This window comes from Muntiacus reevesi, chromosome X (genome assembly GCF_963930625.1).
Source record: "Muntiacus reevesi chromosome X, mMunRee1.1, whole genome shotgun sequence".
In the NCBI taxonomy this organism is placed as follows: Eukaryota; Metazoa; Chordata; class Mammalia; order Artiodactyla; family Cervidae; genus Muntiacus; species Muntiacus reevesi.
In genome coordinates this window covers 35,009,860-35,032,774 of record NC_089271.1, presented here as the reverse complement: position 1 = coordinate 35,032,774, position 22,915 = coordinate 35,009,860, and the positions used below count along the sequence as shown (strand labels likewise).

General features: G+C 36.1%; 1 protein-coding gene across 1 annotated transcript in view; it reads right to left on the bottom strand.

The window, feature by feature from the left end:
• CFAP47 (cilia and flagella associated protein 47) overlaps positions 1-22,915 on the bottom strand; it is a 490,506-nt gene that overhangs the window by 276,151 nt on the left and 191,440 nt on the right. Inside the window, exon 33 of the mRNA XM_065916701.1 lies at positions 16,469-16,661. Within this exon, the coding sequence (XP_065772773.1) occupies positions 16,469-16,661 (193 nt within the window). The remainder of the gene's footprint in view (positions 1-16,468; positions 16,662-22,915) is intronic.

Below are 22,915 nucleotides of genomic sequence, written 5' to 3'. Positions count from 1 at the left end.
AAAGAGGCTCAGAAGGCATGAGGTTTCCAGTAACTCTAAAGTTTTAGTGCCCGTTTGACTATTTGTTGCAGAAATTCCTCCACATGTAGGGTAAGTATGTGAAAGGGTTTTGGAATTTAAGGCTTGAAGAAACTAGAAATAATCTATAAAAGATAATACAAGATGGAGGAATAATAAAAGGAATTTTCAGTTACAGAGATGACTACTACGCAGACATAAGGGAAAAGAAGTGAAAGTATCTGGATATTTAGTAAGAAAAAACAAGCAACAACAACCAAACCTGCCCTATACTAGGGAGGAATGAAAGGTGATTTAAACATCAGAAATTACTGATATGATGAATGTGACATTTCCTTTTGCAAAATGTTTCCAAAACGGTCTAGTAGAACCATCTCTTAATGGTTTGAGATGATTTATTAACTGAAAACTAGGGGAAAACCTGGTGATCTTCATAAATCTCCTCTAATCCCTTGATTCTCATTTTCTGTGAAGAATAAACCATGATGGGATATGTTCATGACATGTATATAACTTCACAAAGTAGGACTGTTTTACGTCTGAAACTGAAAGACTTAGCTTTCTCTGGAACCACACGTGTCCTGGATACTTCACAGAAACAGTGCCCAGTGCTTTTTCATCTGAGATGATACAACACTGAACATCTCTTCAGGATTTCTACAGCATATTATTACAAAATCAGTCTAGCAAACAAAGGTCACCAGGAATTTTCAACTAACATACAGCAAACAATATTTTGCACTGTATTTTTCAAATGATTTTTTTTCCTGACAGAAAGCTATAAATAGTTGTATGTCTGATATAAGATGTGACACAACCAAAGTAATTATTTGTAAATGTACTTCTCTAGTTGGCTGAGTAATTATAACCTAACTCTACTTCTCCATTTCTATCTGCCACTCACAGCTTTTAACAAAAGCAAAGGGTCTCACTTTTGTAGCCAAAATTCATTTTTCTACAAACTCAAAACAACAATTCTAACTTTAATCTGAAAAACACGATGTATTAGCTTATGGTGAAACAGTCAGTTGGCAATGGATATAGGCTGTGTCCTCTAAACATCCCATTCTTATCAGAGAAGGGATAGAAATTTCCCTGAGAGAGCTTAACATCTTATCATGCAAGATTACACCCCCAAGAGGAAAACAACTAATTAAAAATTTCCTAACTAGAAGTTAATGAACAGAACCTAAGCATTATATTGTTCCTTCCAATTCCACCAACTACAATGCAGCACCACAGGATTCATTATGACCATCCCCCTTTGCTTATTTCTAACTTCTTTTTTCAACAGTGAAAAACCCATCTCTCACTATTTAAAAGAAATTCACTTATTTGTTCAGCCACAGTAAACAGAAAAAAAGTACTTTCAGAATTGCAAACCTGTCCCCTGTAAGAAACCAGAGTTACATGCATATGTATAGGTCTATTGGTCTTTTAATTCTACACTATGCAATCATGGTACGGTAAAGTCAGCTCCTTTCTCCTCCATTACATTCAGTGAGGTTGTCAAACATCTGTAAGGCAGTTAGATTCATTGCTCACAGTCTGCATTCCATCCTGGATTACTAATTTATCTCTTGGTTGATTAAAAAAATATATATATATATATATGTATACACACACACACATTCACTCTTTGTGGATTTTGACAGATAGACTCTTAGGATTTTGAAAGATACATTATCATGTATTCACCACCACATTCCATACAGAAAAGTTTTATCACTCCCAAAATTCATATGGGCATTTTAGAGTCAACTTATTGATAATATACCAAAAAAAAGTGTGCCAGGATTTTTCACTGGGGTTACATTGAATCTATAGATCATGTTGACCTCTCAACAATATGATATTCACTAATTATAAGATCAGTTGCATATAATAATTATCAGATCAGAAATTTGAGGTTGAGATAATAAATACAATACTTGGGAGAACCTCCATATACGTGCATCATTAAACTAGAAAGAAAGTGAAGGCTCTTTACTATGGAGAAGATTGATTAAAAATAAAAGAAGGCCTAAGAAAACAATATCAACTGTAAGAAAAAGTAATTATAGCAGCTACATATAAGAGAAAAGACACAAATAATAATGTTAATACATTTAAAAATTTTAGATAGTAATTTCATTAAATGAGTTATAAAATCTCATTCAGTGGAAGATAGAAAATAAGAATAATCTTATTACAAGTTCTTTAATCATTTCTTTTAGAATTAATAGGCCTACATGGTTTTACCAGTAAATTCTGCAAAATTTAAGAACTAAGCAATTTCACTAACATAGAAACTCTTAAAAAAGTGGGACTTCTCAAGCAATCACTGAGATTTGCATAAAATTATAACAAAAAAATCCTAAAATGTACAGAAAATATTTACAAATTATCACTCATGCAAACTGAAGCAAAAATTAAAATATTAGTAAGCTAATTCTGAAAAGGTATTAAAAAAATATTAGCTATCATGGCAAAATTGAATTTGAGCCAGGACTGCAAGTGTAGTTTACAGTTAACGATCAATTTAACTTACCATATTAAAATACACAGATATATATTTATCTATCTACATATCTAAATAGTTCTGCAGTATTCATCATAAAAATTCTATAAAACTAAGGAGAGAATGTAAACTCCAGAACACAATGAACATAATTGGAAAAATAATCCTACAGTAAATATCACAGTTAATGAAGAAATGTGGAATATACTCTAAGATTAAATATGAAAAAGATCAGGCATAATGTAAGATTCTCTATGCTAATAGAAGGCTAGAAAAAGTCACTTCATGTCTCAGTTTCAACCAATAGCTTACACAGCAAAAGGAGTACAAAAAATACATCATATGCCAAATTTACTAGGGAAATGTTGTACAACAGGTTTCACACTCTTGAATATCTCACTCACTTTGAGAATATAAAAAAAATTTAAAGCCAAAGAAAGCAATTCACTTATAGGGGAGGAGTTGCAAGCTGATCTTAGTTTTTCCAAACCTATTTTGCTGGCATAACACAATTTGAGTTCAGAGAAACACAGTGATTCCCATGTTTGATTTTCAGTCAAGATGCAATCCATAGGTAAAGAAAAGGAAAGTGTTTACAAAAGAACTCAGAGATCAGAGTCCCTGAAGTGATAATTAGAGAAAACACAATAATTATGAAATCCAACCATCCAACAGCTGAGTCAAAAATAAAAATGGAGAACCCAGTTAAAATGACACACAGTCTAACACTGACAGAATGGATATGAGTGTTATAAGCACTGACTATGTAGGCATAATAAGTCTAACACAATGATGATACTAAGGCAGGAAGGTGAGAGGAAAGAGAGTGATAATGATCTCTCTTGTCAGAGCAATGACTATTAATATTATGTAAAATAAAAACAGGTAGCAACCAAACAAAACTGAGAAACCTCAGAGCTCATTCATAAATTTCTTTTTTTAAAGTGGAGCTATATATTGGGAAATATTATTTCTTGTGGTGGACAAGTATTTTATATGGCACTTCTGTATTATTTAATCTTATTTCCTGTTTCTGTATTTGTACACATTAGAGTTTTTAACCTTTGCTGTGCAATAGAACCACTTTAAGAGTTTTGCAAAGCTACACATGCGCAGGCAACAATTCAAAAATTCCAAGTCAACTGGCCAGAGGTGGGGACATCAGGTTTTTTTAAAGTTTATTTTATTTTCAGTTCCCTAGGTGATTCCAATGGATATCCAGATTTGAAAATCCAAACTGTGGATGAAAAAGAAAACAAGATCTCTCTCTCTGAATAGCTGAAAAGAATTAGCAAGAACTACACAGATCTAAGTTACTAAAGAATTAATATTTTGAAGAAACAGCATTACCAATTAACTTGATTGAGTCTTGGAGTCAAACCACTTAGATTCAAATCCCAACCACACCCTCTTCTAGGAAAACATGCTAATCTCTCTGCTTTGTTTTTTAATAATAGTAGTAAGAGTGACCTGATCAAGGTGTTTGCTTTGAAGTTTAAATGAACAAATAAATGTAGGCCTTTAATTGGCATACCACAAATGTTGGCTATTATTATTATTAATCATGGCTTTGTCAAATATTCAATTAGAACTGTGGCTCACTACATTGAGGAGAAGATGATAGCTGAATTTTTCATTTTGTCCTATTTTAAACATGTTTTCCTTCCAAAAAGCTGAAAATCCCTTACTAGCTGTTTTATAAATAGTCTTGAGTCCCCCTTCCTTCAAAGAGATGAATAATAATTGTGAAATTTTTTAGAGCATTTTGAAAAAAGCTAAACATTAGAAGAATTCATATCAGATACCTAATGTCTGGAACTGTCTGAAGTCCCCTATAATGTTACAGCCAAAATTATGAAATATAGAAAAAAGATTAAGAACTTCCCCCAAATGAATTGTCTACACAATAACTCTGAGCATTACAGAAAAGGATGGATGGCTGTCTGCCTCATTCCTTAACTTCTTGTTACAGTGATATCACAAGCACTGATTCTTCTTGGACCATCAGATATGGTAACTGACAGTTTGTCCTGATCATGGGGCTAGGAACAAAAGATGACTGAATGGGAAATCACTGAAGTAGAACTACTGGTAAAAAAACAGTTGATAAATTGATGTATATCTACTTACAAACTTGTTCTGCATTTTAAAAATGCTAAATTATATGTGTATATATTATATATACATATACACACAAACATATTTGTGTGTATATATATATATACTGCTTACGATTCTATTTCTTAAACTATCTTTTTTAGTTCAGTGAGCAACCAAGAGCTCCAACCACAAAGACAATAGGGTTTTAATTAATCAACTTGTGAAGATGTTGGGAGTGAAAAAAAATTCTCACCTGCCGTCTAAGAGACTAGATTTATTTTCAAGGCCCAGGCAGTTGACTTATTTTTACTAGAATATAACTTACATGTTAGAAGGAATTTGGGCTTTTTTGTTCTCTGTTGCATTTTTAATCCTCATAACAGTCCTGGGCATATAAATTTGTGTTTATTAAATATGTGCTAAACAAATAATATTTTTAGATGCTTCTGTTCTTGTTACAGTTTTAAAAAATGATTATACCAAACTTGGATAAATTTTTTTCAAGTTACTTTATAATCTTTGATTTTACACTTAATGCCTTTTAATACATTTGGAATTCATTTATGTTATATAGCATATAGTACAAAGTTAACTTTACCTTAATTACAAAACGTCAGTCAATTGATCCAGCACTATTTACCAAATGAATTAATGTATTTATTATAGATTTTGGAATGTCATATCTATATTAAATTCTATTATATACTCTCATTGTTCTGAGTCCGCTATTATGCTATACAATTATGAATATTCACGATTCTTTTAAAATATTTTAATATTAATATCAATCACTGAATATTTATTTTTGTCACATGTCTTATCAAATGTTTTCCTTAATTTTTTCTCTATATTATTCTTTCCAAATTTTATTATTACAATGTCAATACTGGAAAGCTAGCAAGCAAATAAACAATCTAATTTTAGTAGAACATAGTTGTGGGGCTAGGGGTAAGAGGATCTTATCACATATTAAAGTAAAATAAAAAGTTAAAGAAAAAAGATTACAAATTGAAAATACTGACTTCACAACACCATTAATCACTAAGATATGCAATTCACACCCCAAATAAAATACCACTTCACACATACCTAATGATTATAGTCCAAAAGACAGTCACAAGTATTGATGAGGATGTGTACAAACTATAGCCTTCACATATTGATAGTGGGAAAGTAACATGGTACCAGCACTTTAGAAATTTCTCAAATGGCAAACATTCAGTTATCATATCATCCAGAGATTCCACTCCTATGTCATACTCAAGTAAAATAAAAATGTATGTCCATAAAAATCTTTCCATGAATGTTCATGGCAGCATTATTAATAACTGCCCCCAAAATGGAGATAGTCCAACTAGTCATCAAATGAAAACTGGATAAACAAAATGTGGTATAGGAATATTATCTGTAAATGTCTGAACCTGGAATAAGTTAAAAAAAAATCAGCTTCAAAGATATTTGTCATATGATTCCATCTATAGGGAATATCCAGAAAAGGTAAATCCATAGAAATAAGAGGTAGCCTGGTATTTTCCTGGTGCTGGGGGAGTGAGAAGTGACTGCTAATAGGAACATTCCATATGCACTGGGGGATGATGAAGATGTTCTATAATTAGATTGTGACAACAATTGCACATATCTATAAACATACTGAAAACTGTTGAATCATACACTGTAAACGGATGAATTTTATGGTATTAGAATTATATCTCAATAAATTATTAAAAATGAACTCAATATATGATTCAGAAACTCCAATTCTGATATTTACTTCAGAGAAATGGAAACATATGTCTGTAAAAGACTAGTATATGAATGTCCATAGAGGCTTTATGCATAATAGCCAAAATGGAAATAATTCATATGTCTATCATTCAGCTACGGAATAAAGAAATTATAATATATATATTATGTAATAAGTTAGAGAACACTCACTGAAGTCAACAAATTCAAGACTAACAACTCTCCTCTCTCCAGAAAGAAGAAAAATTCTATCTCTATGCTGTCATTTATCAATCCTTTTACATATTCAAGGAACTTGACACTAATTTCATGGTTCTGGATATTTAAGACCTCAGTTGATACTATATTGACTCAATACTGAGTCAGTCAAGTCAGTACTCAATTACAGGATTACAGTTTCTACCACCACAATAAAGAGTTAAGCTGTAAATTATTAGCAGATACATTTTAATATTGATTATTTAAACTAAGTAAATGTCAGGGAGGGCTTCCCTGGTGGCTCAGATGGTAACGATACCTGGGTCAGGAAGATCCCCTGGAGAAGGGAATGGCAACCCACTCCAGTATTCATGGGGCTTCCCTGGTGGATGCTTGTTAAGTACTGCTCTTAAAAATATATGCTTTCGCTATTTACAACTGTAACATGGTTCTCAGATCAATTCCAACATGAATGTGTATGTGTGTTAGGGAGGAGGGTTCCCACACCACCAAGCAATGCTCAGGAGTCCAGCTGGGTGTTCTATAATTCAACTCAATTCCTACACTATCTACTCAGAGATGGATAAAATGCTCAGACTCACAGGGCTGCCCTTCACTTCAGATGCCAGTCACATGACCAGGTTGCTACCGGTACTTCTAACCAACTAGCTATAAATCAGAGGTTCTCATGACCCTTTCCCCCATCGGATTCAATGTATTAGCTAGAGCAATCACAGATATCAGGGAAACATTTACTCATGTTTATCAGTTTATTACAAAAGGATATGATAAGGAATATGTATGAACATCCAGATGGAAGAGATGCACAGGGCAAGGTAAGTGGGAAGAGGGATAGAGTTTCCATGCCCTCTCCAAGTGCACTACTTTCTCCATCTCTTGATGCAGAAACCCAGAAACTTTCTGAACCCTGTCCTTATGAGTTTTTATGGTGGCTTCATTACATAGGCATGCTTAATTAAATCCTTAGCCTCTGGTGATCAATTCAGTCTCCAGGTCCTCTCCCCGTCCTAGAAAGCAGGGGGTGGGACTGAAGGTTCCAACCCTCCAATCACAAGGCTGGTTCCCCAAGCAACCGGCACCACCCTTAGGTGATCTAGGGGGCATTCCAGAAGTTACTTCACTAACATAACAAAAGATACCCTTCTGTGTCCCTCCACTTAGGAAATTCCAAGCATTTTAGAAGCTCTGTGCTAGAAACCAGCAGGAAGACCAAACATAATTCTTACTATAATTCACAATATCACAAAATATTAGTAGCAGTTATTGCAATAACTTTTCATTTCTTACAACTCCTAATGGTTCATTTCAAATGAAATCATCTTTCAAGCATAGTTCTTAATCTATTTTATTTGGTGATTTTGATGAAAAACAGTCCCTGAAATATGAGACCTGGCCCAGTATCAGCTGGGCTTTGATAATGGTAGGAGTAGAGCTGACACTCACAGCTGGGTTATGTTATCCTCTTATTGGACACAAACAATCTAACACCACTGACATACAAGGTCACTCTGCTTCTGTGATGAAGTGAGACAAAACAAAAGCATTTCATAATCCTGCCTAGTGAAGTCGCTCAGTTGTGTCTGACTCTTTGTGACTCCATGGACCGTAGCCCACCAGGCTTCTTCGTCCATGGGATTTTCCAGGCAAGAATACTGGAGTGGGTTGCCATTTCCTTCTCCAATCCTGCCTAAGCCCAGAACAAAAACAAGCTCATGGTATAAACCATGAAACATCAATATCCCCCTCTCCTGGTTAATATGAGCGAACACTGCTTCTTTACCAATTAAAGAATTACCCCCACTGTAGTCTTCTTCAATTGGATGAGATTTACTGTAACTCATTCATAAGATTTCCACTGTTCCTGAAAACATACAGTCAAAGCAAATTCCTGTTTCTTTTGTTGGAGGGGTAGAAATTTCTGTCTGTTCTTATAGATTATCCTGGCTCAGTTAAGAATTAATTTGACATGACAGATTAATAGCAGAAAATCAAACAAAAGTTAAATTACATATATACATGGGAAAGACCCCCCAAAAAACTCACCAGAATGGCTGAAGCCCTCATCTTAAATAGCATCCTCAGCTAAAGACAAAAGAGGATGGCGCGAGAGTCAGTTATGGGAGGTGACATGGAAAACCACAGTAAACAAGGGTAAGGTTTTAATGCAGAGCTATGGTTTTCCCAGTAGTCATGTACAGATGTGAGAGTTGGACCATAAAGAAGGCTGAGTGCCAAAGAATTGATGTTTTTGAACTGTGGTGTTGGAGAAGACTCTTGAGAGTCCCATGGACAGCAAGGAGATCAAACCAGTCAATCCTAAAGGAAATCGGTCCTGAATATTCACTGGAAGGACTGCTGCTGAAGCTGAAGCTCCAATACTTTGGCCACCTGATGTGAAGAGCCCACTCACTGGAAAAGACTCTGATGCTGGGAAAAACTGAGGGCAGGAGGAGAAGGGGGTGACAGAGGATGAGATGGTTGGATGGCAACACCAATTCGATGGAGGTGAGTTTGAGCAAATTCAGGGAAACAGTGAAGGACAGGGAAACTTGGCATGCTGCAACCCATGGGGTTGCAAAGAGTCGGACACGATTGAGTGACTGAACAACAAGTCTTTTCCACTGATAGGTTTCCAGAGATTTGGTCACCTTCCTCCTCACCTTCTGTACCTCCTGGTACAGAAATGGAGACAATCTTACAAATGCCGATTTCCCTTACAAAGGTAAATGTTTCTCACAAATGGATAACTCTTTTAAAATAATATTCAAAAATAAAATAATATTCCAAAGAGGCACATTTTGGCTTTCCGGGTGGTGCAGTAGTAAAGAATATAACTGCCAGTGCAGGAGATACAGGCCACGCAGGTTCAATCCCTGGGTTAGGAAGATCCCCTTAGGAACAAAATGGCAACCCACTCCAGTATTCTTGCCTGGAAAATTCCATGGACAGAGGAGCATGACGGTCAACAGTCCATGGGGTTGCAGAGTCAGACACGACTGAGCAACTGAGCACATATGCATCCCTCGAACCTTTTCCAGTTTACCTAGCTAATGCACAAATCCTGCAATTTCTTTCATAATATTCTTTACCGTGAGACAGTCCGTGATTCTCCATAACGTGTGGTCTCCCTGATTGCAATGAGCATTAAAAGGGATTTGTTCAACTAGTGGTCTCTGACTGAAAGGCAACCACCCTGAGTAGGTATGAATATGAAAAAGAGAGAAAGAATGTGGTCTAGGTATTGGGCAACTTTTACACCCTCCATTTTCCTAGACACATGGTTATTGTCTTAGTCTGTACTGATGTATTGAATCACACTGTTAATCCATTGGAAATGGTTTAACTATTTGTTCTCACATCTCTTTGACTGCTTGATATTTCTCTGAATTTCGTGCTGAGCTTTACACTAATCATGATTTATATACACTGCCACATTCCCAAGATAAAACATTAAAATGTCATATGATACCATTTCTATTGTCTGTGTGCATTCTAGCAACATTGATGATAAATATTTAATGCTAAATATTAAAGGGCTAATTTGAAATGTCTGGGGAAAATGTAAACTTCTTTGTAAAGAATAACTGTTTTCTGGTTTAACGAAGTTGAACATTTGGCACATTTGAAACAATCAATACATACAAATTTAAGATCTCAACACCACGTTAGCTTTAAGAATAGGGAGCATTATTATAAGACCAATACAATCTCTCAAATATGTACTGAATATTGTTTACTTTGGGCTTCCCAGGTGGTGCTAGTGGTAAAGAACCCGCCTGCCAATTCAGGAGACATAAGAGATGTGGGTTCAACCCCTGGGTTGGGAAGATCTCCTGGAGTAGGAAATGGCAACTCACTCCAGTTTTCTTGTCTGGAAAAATCCCATTGGCAGAGGAGCCTTGTGGGCTATAGTCCAAAGGGTTGCACAGAGTTGGCCACAACTGAAGCAACTTAGCATATATGCACGCATTGTTTACTTAACTAGTACAAAATAAAGAGATCAGGGGCACCTTTAGATAGTACATAAAATATAATTATTGCCAAACACACTTATAACTCTGTTCCACTAAAGTAAATAGAATAAAAAACTGTATTTTTCATTCATAAGAACTACAATTGTTACTTCATCAAAAAAAATGTTGAAATAAGCATGGCTTAAATAATAAGACATCATTCTGTAGAACAAAGCTCCTTTGAAGAGACAATTCAAAATGCTCCAATTTGTGGATTTTGTTGAAACTGTAGCAAAATGAAAGTACTTAGTCCTGTTAGAAATTACACTTTATGCTACAAAATGGTCCATTGCTGCTCTCAAAATCACCAGGTGATTACGGGATGATAAAATTCCCATTAGCAATCAATCGTAGCAGTTGAAGCAAAGGGTCCAAAGGGATGACTTAGGGCATACTTGATCATAGGCATGATCTACTAAAGAAGATACTGTCGTTAAGGTGTAAAATATGGTTCATCCGTGAAAGAACCTCAACTAAAGTGTTAATGATAAAAGGGCTTAAGAACATATAATACAAAGCATTACTGGGAACAGAAGGCAGAAGGATGAGTGTATAAAAGCAAATTTACTTCCTCCTGGCAAGCACTAAAAGGACCCTGATATACATGAGACAGGTGTCCACCTATCACTCGAAAAATGCTTTTTGACTTTCACAACACTTAGAACAAATCCTCATGTGTTAGGGATTTTCAAACACAGAATGGGCACTTTTTTTTATTCCTTTTTAAAAATAGTGGCTCCCAGAAACCATGTGTAATTAGAGAATGAACTTTTCGAAACTCCAACTGACTGCCTGGTACCATGTACTCTTGGACAAGTTCATAGCAAGTCCAGGGTTAAGATATCTCAGTGTTCCCTCAGTGTTGAATTCAGGTGTGCTGGTCAAAAGCATGTGACTATGGTGCACTTCAATCCATGGAGTTGCTGCTGCCAGACCAGATGCCTATTTTATCATAGGAGTCACCAGCTCAGCCATCTCGCATGACTCTCCAAGGCGAAAAGAATGAAGTCCTAAAACACTGTTCTGATATTCATAGCTTATCAGGTGGCTGGGGCTCTAGGTCATCTGATTCCAACTTTACTACTCACTATTCTCCAACATGCCTTCCTCTAGCAAGAGGAAGATTCCCTTATTTGTCTTGTCCCTCTCCATTTCATCATGGCAAAGAAATTTTAATGGGAGAGTGCAGCAAAGGAAATCATCAACAAAATGAAAAGACAACCTACTGAATTGGAGAAAATAATTGCAAATCATATATCTGATAAGGGGCTTATATCCAAAGTATATATGTATATATTTTTAAAAAATCCATATAAGTCATTGGCAAAAAACAAACAATTCCACTGAAAAATGGGTAGAAGACCTAAATAGATATTTTTCCAAAGAAGGCATACAGATGGCCAACAGGTACATGTGCTCAACATCACTAACCATCAGGGAAATGCAAATCAAAATTACAGTGAGATATGTCCTCACACCTGTTAGAATGGCTACTATCAAAAAGGCAGGAAATAAGTGTTGGTGAGAATGTAGAGAAAAGGGAATCATAGTGCACTGTTAGTAGGAATGTACATTGATGCAACCTCTATGTAAAACATATAGAGGGGAGGGCCCTCAAAAAAAGCTAAAAATAGAACTATCATATAGTCCAGCAAGTTCACTTCTGGGTATTTTTATCTAGAAAAATGAAAACACTACTTTAAAAAGATATATGCACTCCTCTGTTCATTGCAGCATTATTTATCATATCCAAAACATGGAAACAACCTAGGTGTCCATTAATGGATAAATGAATAAAGAAACTGTGGCATACACACACACATATACACATACATTGGAATGTTATTCAGCCACTAAAAAAAAGAGAGAGAAAGCTTTCCATTTGTCACAACACAGATGGGCTTTGAGGACATTATGATAAGTAAAATAAGTCAGAGTAAGAAAAATACCATATGATCTCCCTTATATGTAGAATCTAAAACAACAATAACAAAAACAAACTCATGGACACAGAAAACAGACGTGATTACAAGAGAGGGATACGGAAATAAAATAAATGACTGATTTGTGTTTTGTTTAAATAAACAGAATTTTTTTTTAAATACTAATGACAGAAATGTAGCAGACCTGTCCTGAGGTGAAGATACTGAAAGAAAGACCACAGTAGATATATAATAAGCATACAACCGGTCATGTCAGTTCCAATGCTAAACTCTCAAGAGTTTCTGAGAAATCCATAATCAACTAAAATACTCTTTATTTGTTGCCTCATCAGGTTGATCAAGGACACATTGTCCTTAAGGTTGACTCGACAAGCTGCCAGCTGATCAGTTTACCCAAAAAGTGTGTAAGCAAGGCCCACTATCTATTCTCTGCAAGGTTTCTCCTTTCCAGTTTAAATATTTCACTCCATATTGTCCCTGAAAGGATGATTTCTGATAAGTTGGATATAATTCCTATCTTTGTCTGTCTACAGGTAAGGTGTTTTTCCTTTGGCTCTTTTCAAGACTTTTTCTTTAATTTTTCTGCAATTTGAATATACTATGCCTAGGTATAAAGGTTTTGGGGCATTTACCCTGAGCTTCCTGGATCTGTGGTGTGATGTCTGACACTAATATGGGGAAGTTTTTAGTCATTATTTTGGGGCCTCCCTGGTGACTCAGAAAGTAAAGAATCTGCCTACAATGCAGGAGACCTGCATTTGTTCCCTGGGTTGGAAAGATTCCCTGGAGAAGGGAATGGCAATCCATTCCAGTATTCTTGCCTAGAGAATTCCATGGACAGAAGATCCTGGCAAGCTACAGGCCACAGGGTCACAAAGAGTCAGAGTTGGACATGACTGAGAAGACTTTCACTTTTTTTTCTTTCAGTCATTATTTCAGTTCAGTTCAGTCACTCAGTCATGTCCGACTCTTTGCGACCTCATGGACTGCAGCACACTAGGCTTCCCAATCCATCACCAACTCCCGGAGCTTACTCAAACTCATGTCCAGAGCGTTGGTGATGCCATCCAACCATCTCATCCTCTGTCATCCCCTTCTCCTCCTGCTTTTAATCTTTCCCAGCATAGGGTCTTTTCCAATGAGTCATTATTTACTTCAAAGGAATTGCTGCTTATAGAAGGGATTTATTTTTCAAATATAATTGGTAAATAAATACTGTTCTATGAACAATTTAAAAGCATCAATTCCTTTTTGTGTTACTATGGCCTAATTGTTTCATCCCTTAGAGTGCATCAGAATCACATGGAAGGTTTTTTAAAACACAGATTGCTAGGTCCTGCCCTCAGAGTTTCTTAATCAAAAGGTGTGAGGTGCAGCCTGATCCATCTACCCGCCACAATACCACTGCACCAAATTGCAACCATGGTGAGAATTTATCAATGGAGTGGGGATGAGTGGTGTCAATGTTGAAAATTTAAAATCTGGGATACTGAATACGACTTTTTCTCAGTCCAAGTTAACCTAAGTGGAGTCCTTCACAGAGATCCTCCTCATGGACCTCCACAGTTATTAACCAGGCAGACCTGTACTCAGGCACACACTGGACACGGAAAGTGTTCCCTTCTAACTCAACCATTCAATCTGTTCCCTGCATTGGTTCTAGAAGGTACACACGAGTAGCTTAATATACACTCAGCTGTCTGGAATAGGACAGAGAAATATATAAAACCCGAGTGTGTCCCTTTATGCTCTCATTCTTCCATTCATTTATTTAATTTCTCAAACAGTATTTGATATCTTTTATTTTCCATGCAATTTCCAGAGAAAGCAGCAGTGAATATCAAAATAGAAGAGACTGTTTCTGTTAAGAAGCTCACATTCTACAGGAGGAGGCAGGGTATAAATACTACTGGGGACCAACACCACTGAGAAGAATGAAGCAAGAAAGAGAAGGACTGAAGGAGGGACTAATTTACAGAGGGTACTGGGAAAGCTTCTCAGATAACATGATATTTGCGCAGGATCTTGAGTGAAGCGGGCAAAGGAATCATGAAGATATCCAAGAAAATAAAGCTCCAAGCAGAGGGAACAGGAAGCGCAAGGGCTTTGCAAAGGCATGAGACTCAGTGTTTTAAAAAGCAGGAACTAGGCCAGTGCCCATAATGCATTATTCTAAAAAATGCAGCAAACTCCTTGAAAACAACTTGTGTATACCATTCTGTTGGTAAAAATAGAACCATAATAATTTTATAACAAAAGAACATATTCATTTCTAATATATGTACATATTTTATAACACTATGGTTAAAGTGTTACTCCTCAGTATTCAAACTATTTATTTACACCTTGTTTTGTTTTTTTTTTTACATTTTTGAACAGGTCAAATACATGTTTATAAGATGTGAATCTTATTGAATTGCAGTTTCAAGTGAAATTGCTTGATATTATCAGCATATCAATTGGAAGGTAATAAAATATTAATGTTTACTGTTCTCTAGTACTAATGTATCAATATATCTTTTTTCTATCTTGATGTCACTATGTTTACAAAGTAATGCCTTTAAGTTAGGAGCAACTGTAATTCAAAGTCTCATTTAAATCACACTTTTAATCTTTCCTATCTAAAGTTTAGATTAAACTCTGAAGGCTCTGTATAAAAAATAAAACAAAACCCATTCTGAACATGACAGGTTTGTATGTACTTGGAAGAGGGGGGCTGAATGGAAGTCAAAGAAACAACCAACGCGCACATGTCGTCTTCTCAAGACAAGCAATGCTTATGATGAAGAAAAGAATGCACAGCTATACTAGCCAATTGGAAATATTGCAAAGAATGTAAGGCTCTTGGGGTAGAAATGTACAAAGTCTTATTATTCAAGAGCAGAACCAGAGAGTGTCCACCTGAACACTGAAACAGGTCTATCTATGATCACCTACTTGCCTTGGTCTTGGTATATGGACCTAATATTACCTACACCTCCTCAAAATTCACAGTTAGTGATTTCAAACATGACCATCACAATGAGATGTAAGACACTGCCTAGTCAATTTTCACTTGATCTCAACTAATAACATACAAAGTTTCAGTAGTGTCAAGTAAATTTAATACTTTATAGAGCTGAAAATACCATCAGCATTATTAAAGTGCTCTTTCATTTCTACATAATTTTTATCATTTATTCTTCAAAATAAATTAAAGATACATCTTTTATTATTTCCATTTTAAATGTGTTGGGGCCCAGGGCAGGCTGTTCCAAAATGTGCCTCAAGGCATACTGATTATTTTGAATTCAAATTACTTAAGAAATGGCCAGTGAAAGAGGGACACTTTGATCCCCCCACCGCTTGTCTTCCTGAAAGCAGAAGGTAAATCTTTCACGTGTAAGGTGCTCTCCCTGCCTCTGGAGGCAGGACACCCTTATCACCAGAGACGGGGAATTTGGGTAGGGAAGCCTGTTTGGACAAACCCCGTTACTTCTTTTAACTGACTACCTCAAATCCATACTCTGTTTAGATTCCTCACTAAATAAGGACCCAAAGCCTAAGTTTCTTTGTCCTGTCAATTCCTCACAAATTTATTGTTTCTTTGTCTAAAAAGTATAAAAGGTTTGTGGTTTGACCACTTTTTAAGTCCCATTTCTACGAGACCTTCATGCACATGATTAAATTTTGTTATTCTCCTGTTAAATCTGTCTTGTGTTAATTTTATTATTAGTCCAGTCATAGGAATTCAAGACAAGTAGAGAAGAACTTTCCCCTCCCTGACACATGTAAGGAAACTGGTCTTGAAAATGTTAATAGGACATCCTACTTGTACAACAGAATACATGCTGCGCGCGGGTCTAGAACCCATGGGTTCTGGGTTCAGTTTTATGGCTCCTTCCATATCCTCAGACTACAACCTGTGATAAATAAAGGAAAAAAATTCTCACCTTTTTGACAGTTTTTCCAAATAACATGCCGGTAGTTTTCATAAATTGTGTTCATCCAGCTAAGCAGAATCCTTTCAGGAGTAGAATATATGTTGCTGGATGCAAAATAAGCATTGACTTTCGGTGAATTTTGCACATGTATAGGGGGGAGATTATTGATGCTATATGGTACAACTCGGGATAGTACCAGAACCTGAAATTTGGATAAAAGAGAGAGATAATTTTTACTACTGGAATGGCAAAATAAAAATTAGTATTTAGACAGTAAATACTACCAAGCAGAGAGTAAACAGACAACACCAACAATTCTCTGGCATCAACTGGATGTCCTACGGTTCAACTGAATACTGACACCATCTATGCAAAGGGTGTATCAGAGCCCACAGGTTAAGAGAGCTGTCTCACAAGACTGTCCTCCACTTCAGATGTCAATCACAAGTCCAGGTCACTACCTATGCTTCTGACTAATGGGCTATCTGTTGGAGGTTCCAACAACCCCTTCTTTGGGTTCAATTAATTTGTGAGGGCAGCTCAAAGAACTCAGAACTGATTTACTACAAAGGATATTAAGAGATAGGAATTAACAGTCAGATGAGGAGATATATAAATAAATCTTTGGAAACAAACTCTTAATTCCTAGTAATTTGTACCACATTAAAAACCATGAAACTCAAATCCTATAGATATATGTATAGTGTATCCAGGACATGGAACGCATAACTTGATGTGTCATTTGAGCCATTTAAAAATAATGGAAATGTTGTAAAGTGATTGGCCTCCAACTAATAAAATAATATTTAAAAAAAAATAAAAAATAAAAATAAAAGACAAAAAAAAAATAAATAATGGAAATGGAGATACAGAAAAACATCAGTGCTATGAAAATATTATTTGTAATCTCACTCTTATTGGAAAAATGCATGAGAGTGACCTTCCCTGCAAAACTAGTACATCTCAACATTGGAAAGAAGAATGTTAAATTCACAGAGGTCACGATAAAAATATTTAATTCAGTAGTGCTATTTTGACAGTGTTTATAACTTTTTTTCTATTTCCTTTTACACTGTATTCATGACAGAGGCATATTTTTAATCCCACATTTCCCTATGAATAAGAATTCATTTGCAACACCTTTTCTTCTGGTGACCAATGACTCATTCTCTATTAATATACACCACTGATGGATTTTCTCTAGGAATCTTACAAATTAATCTTTAAATAACAAAGGATCACTCTACATAAAGCATGGACTTTCTCTGAAAAAGAGAAGAAAATGTCAACATATACTTCTTTCACATATAGTCGACCCTCTATATCCACTGGTTTCCCATTGTGGGTTCCACATCCTTAAATTCAACCAAGCACAGATAGAAAATATTCAGAATTCTTAATACAAAAAGCAAAAAATTCAATTTGTCCCATGCTGACAACTATTTATATAACATTTAAACTGTATTCACAAGAATTTATAGAGCATTTATATTGTGTTAGATATGATAAGTAATCTAGAGATAGTTTTAGGTATATGGGAGATTTAAAGTATATGGGAGACTGTGCCTCGGTTTTATGCAAATACCATGCCATTGTATAAAGAAGACTTGAGCATGTTCACATTTTGGTTTCTGTGGGGGATTTAAAATCAATCACCCTTCAATATCCAGGGGTGACTATATACTTATTACAGATGTGGAGAGTTATTCATATATTCCCTATACATGGCTATATCCAAACAAACTGCAATATCTGTTACCTCATGTGAGAATAACTGTGATTCCACATTGCATTCCAGTGACATTATGGACCATCCTGCAAATCTATTTAATGAAAGAATTTCACCAATTTTGCTTTCACGCCAATCATATTTTATTGAAGCTCATTTAAAATATTCTTCAGCAATATGATCTCTCGTACCATTTTTGTTTGTTTTCTACAGAGGTATATAATTCTGAATAATGTTTCGGTATAAATGGTATCTTGCCTCCTTTACTAACAAATATTCCTATTTTATTATAGGGAGATTTTAAATTGGTTTGGGGAAAATGTGTTTAATTAACCAGAAAGATCAATGCTCTTAGTTTAAAAATATCAATATATTTGACAGAACTGTGTACTATTAAAAAAAAAAACCTTTCTGACAGGTAATACACTGGAAACAAATGAATAAACAGTATAATTAAACTTATTATTCAGTTATACATCTGATCACCTTTTTATTTTCCAGGTTCTTTTGTAGAAATATGACATTCAATTCTTATAGCACATACAGATTCATCCTTTATATTACATGAAAGCCCTCTTTATGTAATATAGTTTATATTTAGAAGAGCATTCTGAGTTTAAGTGTTTCTCTTATTGTTTTCAACTCTCTTATGCTTCAGTGACCCATTTTTTAGCTATCAACACATTTTTGTAATTGGGAATATAATGCAAGGAAATAGCAACAACTAAACATGCAAGTTTAACAAGCAAAAATAACCAAATGACATAAAATCAAATTGGTTAAGACAAGCTATATCCTGTTATCTAAACTATTAGCAAAGAAGAAATGACAAAGGCATTCTTGAAGTGCACATATGACCTATAGGAAAGAGACAATTAGAAACTAAAGGGATTTGTGTGAAAAATCAGTCTTCTATTTCTAACTTGTGAAACATCTCAACAACACTGCTTGATTTTTTAAAGTGAAACTGTCAATCCACTACTGATTTAACAGAGTGCTGAGAGCTACCCATGCTTCAGACACAATCTATGGGGAAACGCTGCTCTGCAGATGGTCTATAAGGCAATCACTCATGCCTATGAGTCTATCACTGAATCAGTGAAGAATCTCAACTACATGCCGCCATTCAGATCAGTTTCCAGACAAAAGGATCAACCCATTTGGTAATTACACACAACACCAAGATATAGCAGGACCAAAATTAATTTATCATGCCCTCTTGCTATGTCCCTCTGTCTGCCCTGAACAAAATCCTGTTAACAGCCCTTGTCTTCTTTTTCAGTGACTGGGAACAAATTCCACTCAGTCAGTCATCCAAGTCAGAAGTTCACTGTGGTCTTTGATTCCTCTGACTCCTTCACTTCCATAAGATACTATCCTTCACCAATTCCTGATTTCTATGCCTAATATTTATGAAAGCTGCTCTTTTCTCATCTTTCCTACTACCACAAGCATTCTCAGTACCACCACTAGTCACAATAGTCAAAACATGGAAACATATATGTCCATCAACAGATGAATAGATAAAGAAGATGTGGAATATTATATGGAATATAATGGAATATTACTCAGGCATGAAAAAGAACAAAATAATGCTATTTGCAGCAACATGGATGGATCTAGAGAGTATAATGCTCAATGAAGTCAGACAGAGAAAGATGAATATTATATAATATTGTTTATATGTGGAATCTAAGAAACAAATAATATAAATGAACTTATATTCAGAATAGAAATAGACCCACAGACATAGAAAACAAGCTTATGGTTACCAAGAGGGAAAGGGGAGGGAGGGGAAGGATAAACTAGGAGGACAGGATTAACATTTACACGCAACTATACATAAGGTAGATAACCAACAAGTATAGTATAGCACAGGAAACTATACTCAATATTTTATACTAACCTAGAAGGGAAAAGAACCTGAAAAAGAAAATTGTGTGTGTGTGTGTGTGTGTGTATATATATATATATATATATATTTCACTTTGCTGTTTACCTGAAACTAACACAACATTGTCAATCAACTGTACTTCAATAATTAAAAAAAAAAATCCCAGTTTCCATACTGTACCAGAGTGATTTCTATAGAATGCAACTGAGTATGTCAATCTTGTGTTTAAAATCCTTCAAGATTTTTCTGACCTTGTGCTAAAATCCATGAAGTTCAGATGCCTTAGTTTGAGTTATGAAGTCAACCGCAATCTATTTTCTGACCGTGCTCATAGTCTACTCCTCTTAGTCCCAGCCATACTGTGTTTATTCTTCAGACTATACAAAGCTCTATCAAGCCCCAGGCATTTCCACTTTGAATTTCCGTTATCTTGAAAAATGTTATTGCCCCATCCTCCAATAAAACTCATCTATTACCTCGGTCACACAAACTGTATTATCTTTCTCTCTAACCTATGCCTCATCTTGCCTGCCAACTCCTCCTCATTGTTCAGGGCTCAGTTTAAATTCATCTTTTTCCTAGAAACCTTCTCCGAGGCACAGGTAAGTTAAGCTCCTCTCTGTGTACTCATCCTTAGTTCTTTGCGTTTACCTTGTCATAACATTTGTCATACTTTCTTGTAATTGTATCTATTTAATCGATTACACATTCCAGGACACAAAATCCTTGAAAAGACAGACTATATCAAGTTTACTTTTATACCCCCAGGGTCTAGTATAGTACCTGGATCATAATAGCTGTTGAATAAATTCATTCAACAAATATTTGCTGAGCATCTACTATGTAGCAGGCACACTATTAAGTTTTGAGTTCACAAGTGATACGTGGTATCTGAATTCACAGACTTTTAGTTGGGGAAGATGGGTTAAATGAACTAGACATATACAGGAATGCATGCGGGAGTGAATAAATGAATGGGTGAGTGAATGAAGCCTACGACCAAGAGTAGGACTAGTTTGTCCATAAACTAGGACATATGCGGCTCTTCTGTTTTGGAGTTGCTCCTTTTTATCAGTAGACAAAATTACAAATGATGCGGCCTGGAGTTAAGAAAGTAAAGAAGATAGCTTTTTTCTTTTTTCCCTCCAAATCTAACTTTGGGTGAGAATCACTAATACCCCCATACATTCTTGTGGGAATTACTAAAAAAAAATACAGGATTTCTCCTCTTGACCTCCAGCAAGATAGACAGGGCAGGTTGCTGGGGGAAGAAAAGGTAGAGATGGGGGACTAACTGGGAATCAAAGAGCACAACGAACTCTGCAGAGGGTAGGCCTAGGGGGCTGGCTGCAGTGGAGGGATTCAGAGTGCCAGAGGGCAACAAGGGGGGCCTGGGCTCTTGGGCCTGGGCTATTGCCCCCCAGTAGAGAACAATAAGGAAGAAAGCAGCTTTACCTACATCAGATAATCTTGGAAGAAAGTATGTATGCATGTTGATGTTTCCTTATTTCTAAACTGGGGATTACTGGTTGTAAAGAGTAAACAAGATCATAACATTTAAAAAGCATTTGTGACAAGAGTCTTACATATACTACTCATTATTTGGATTTTAACTGCATCTTTTCCTTTGAGTGACTGCTGCTTCTATTTGACTTCTTCCTCATTTAAACTCCCTACCCTACAGCTCACCCTATCTGTGGTTGCAATCTATGAGGACAGAGCAAAAGTCTCCATTGTTCTTAGTGGGCAAGATTCACAGAACCATATTTCAAACCCTAGGAAATCATTCCAAAGACTGAAACCAGTACTTGTTGAAGTAATAAAGACATAGGGTGTGAAGGTGCGATATTTATACTATGTTTTTATGAAGGTGCGATATTTATGCTATGCTATGTTAATCTACCCACTTGAACTGTAGTGTTGGAGAAAACTCTTCAGAGTCCCTTGGACGGCAAGGAGATCCAACCAGTCCATCTTAAAGGAAATCAGTCCTGAATATTCATTGGGAGGACTGATGCTGAAGTTGAAACTCCAATACTTTGGCTACCTGATGCAAAGAACTGATTCATTTGAAAAGACCCTGATGCTGGGAAAGATTGAAGCGGGGAGGAGAAGGGGACAGCAGAGGATGAGATGGTTGGATGGCATCACCGACTCAATGGACATGAGTTTGAGTAAACTCCGGGAGTTGGTGATGGACAGGGAGGCCTGGTGTGTTGTAGTCCATAGGATTGCAAAGAGTAGGACACGACTAAGCGACTGAACTGAACTAAACTGAATCTACCCACACATGCAACTTAATTTGAAGCAAATTGGAGAATATTGATACTACCTGGTCTCACCTACAGTTGTGTGATTCTTAGTAAATCTCTCTCCAGAATAGCAATAGTCTACTAAGCATTAGAGGCAGATACCATAATTTTAATCAATATATATTCTTTAATCTTTCCTTTTTTAGGTACTAGAAAATGCCTGTACTTATCAAATTTAGGGGGGCTTCCCTGATAGCTCAGTTGGTAAAGAATCCACCTGCAATGCAGGAGACCCTGGTTCGATTCCTAGGTCAGGAAGATCCCCTGGAGAAGGGATAGGTTACCAACTCCAGTATTCTTGGGATTCCACTGTGGCTCAACTGGTAAAAGAATCTGCCTGCAATGCGGGAGACCTGGGTTCGATCCCTGGGTTGGAAAGATCCCTTGGAGAAGGGAAAGGCTACCCACTCCAATATTCTGGCCCGGAGAATTCCATGGACTTTACAGTCCATGGGGTCGAAAAGAGTCGGAAACAACTGAGCGACTTTCACTTCACTTCACATCAAATTTGAGACTATGTT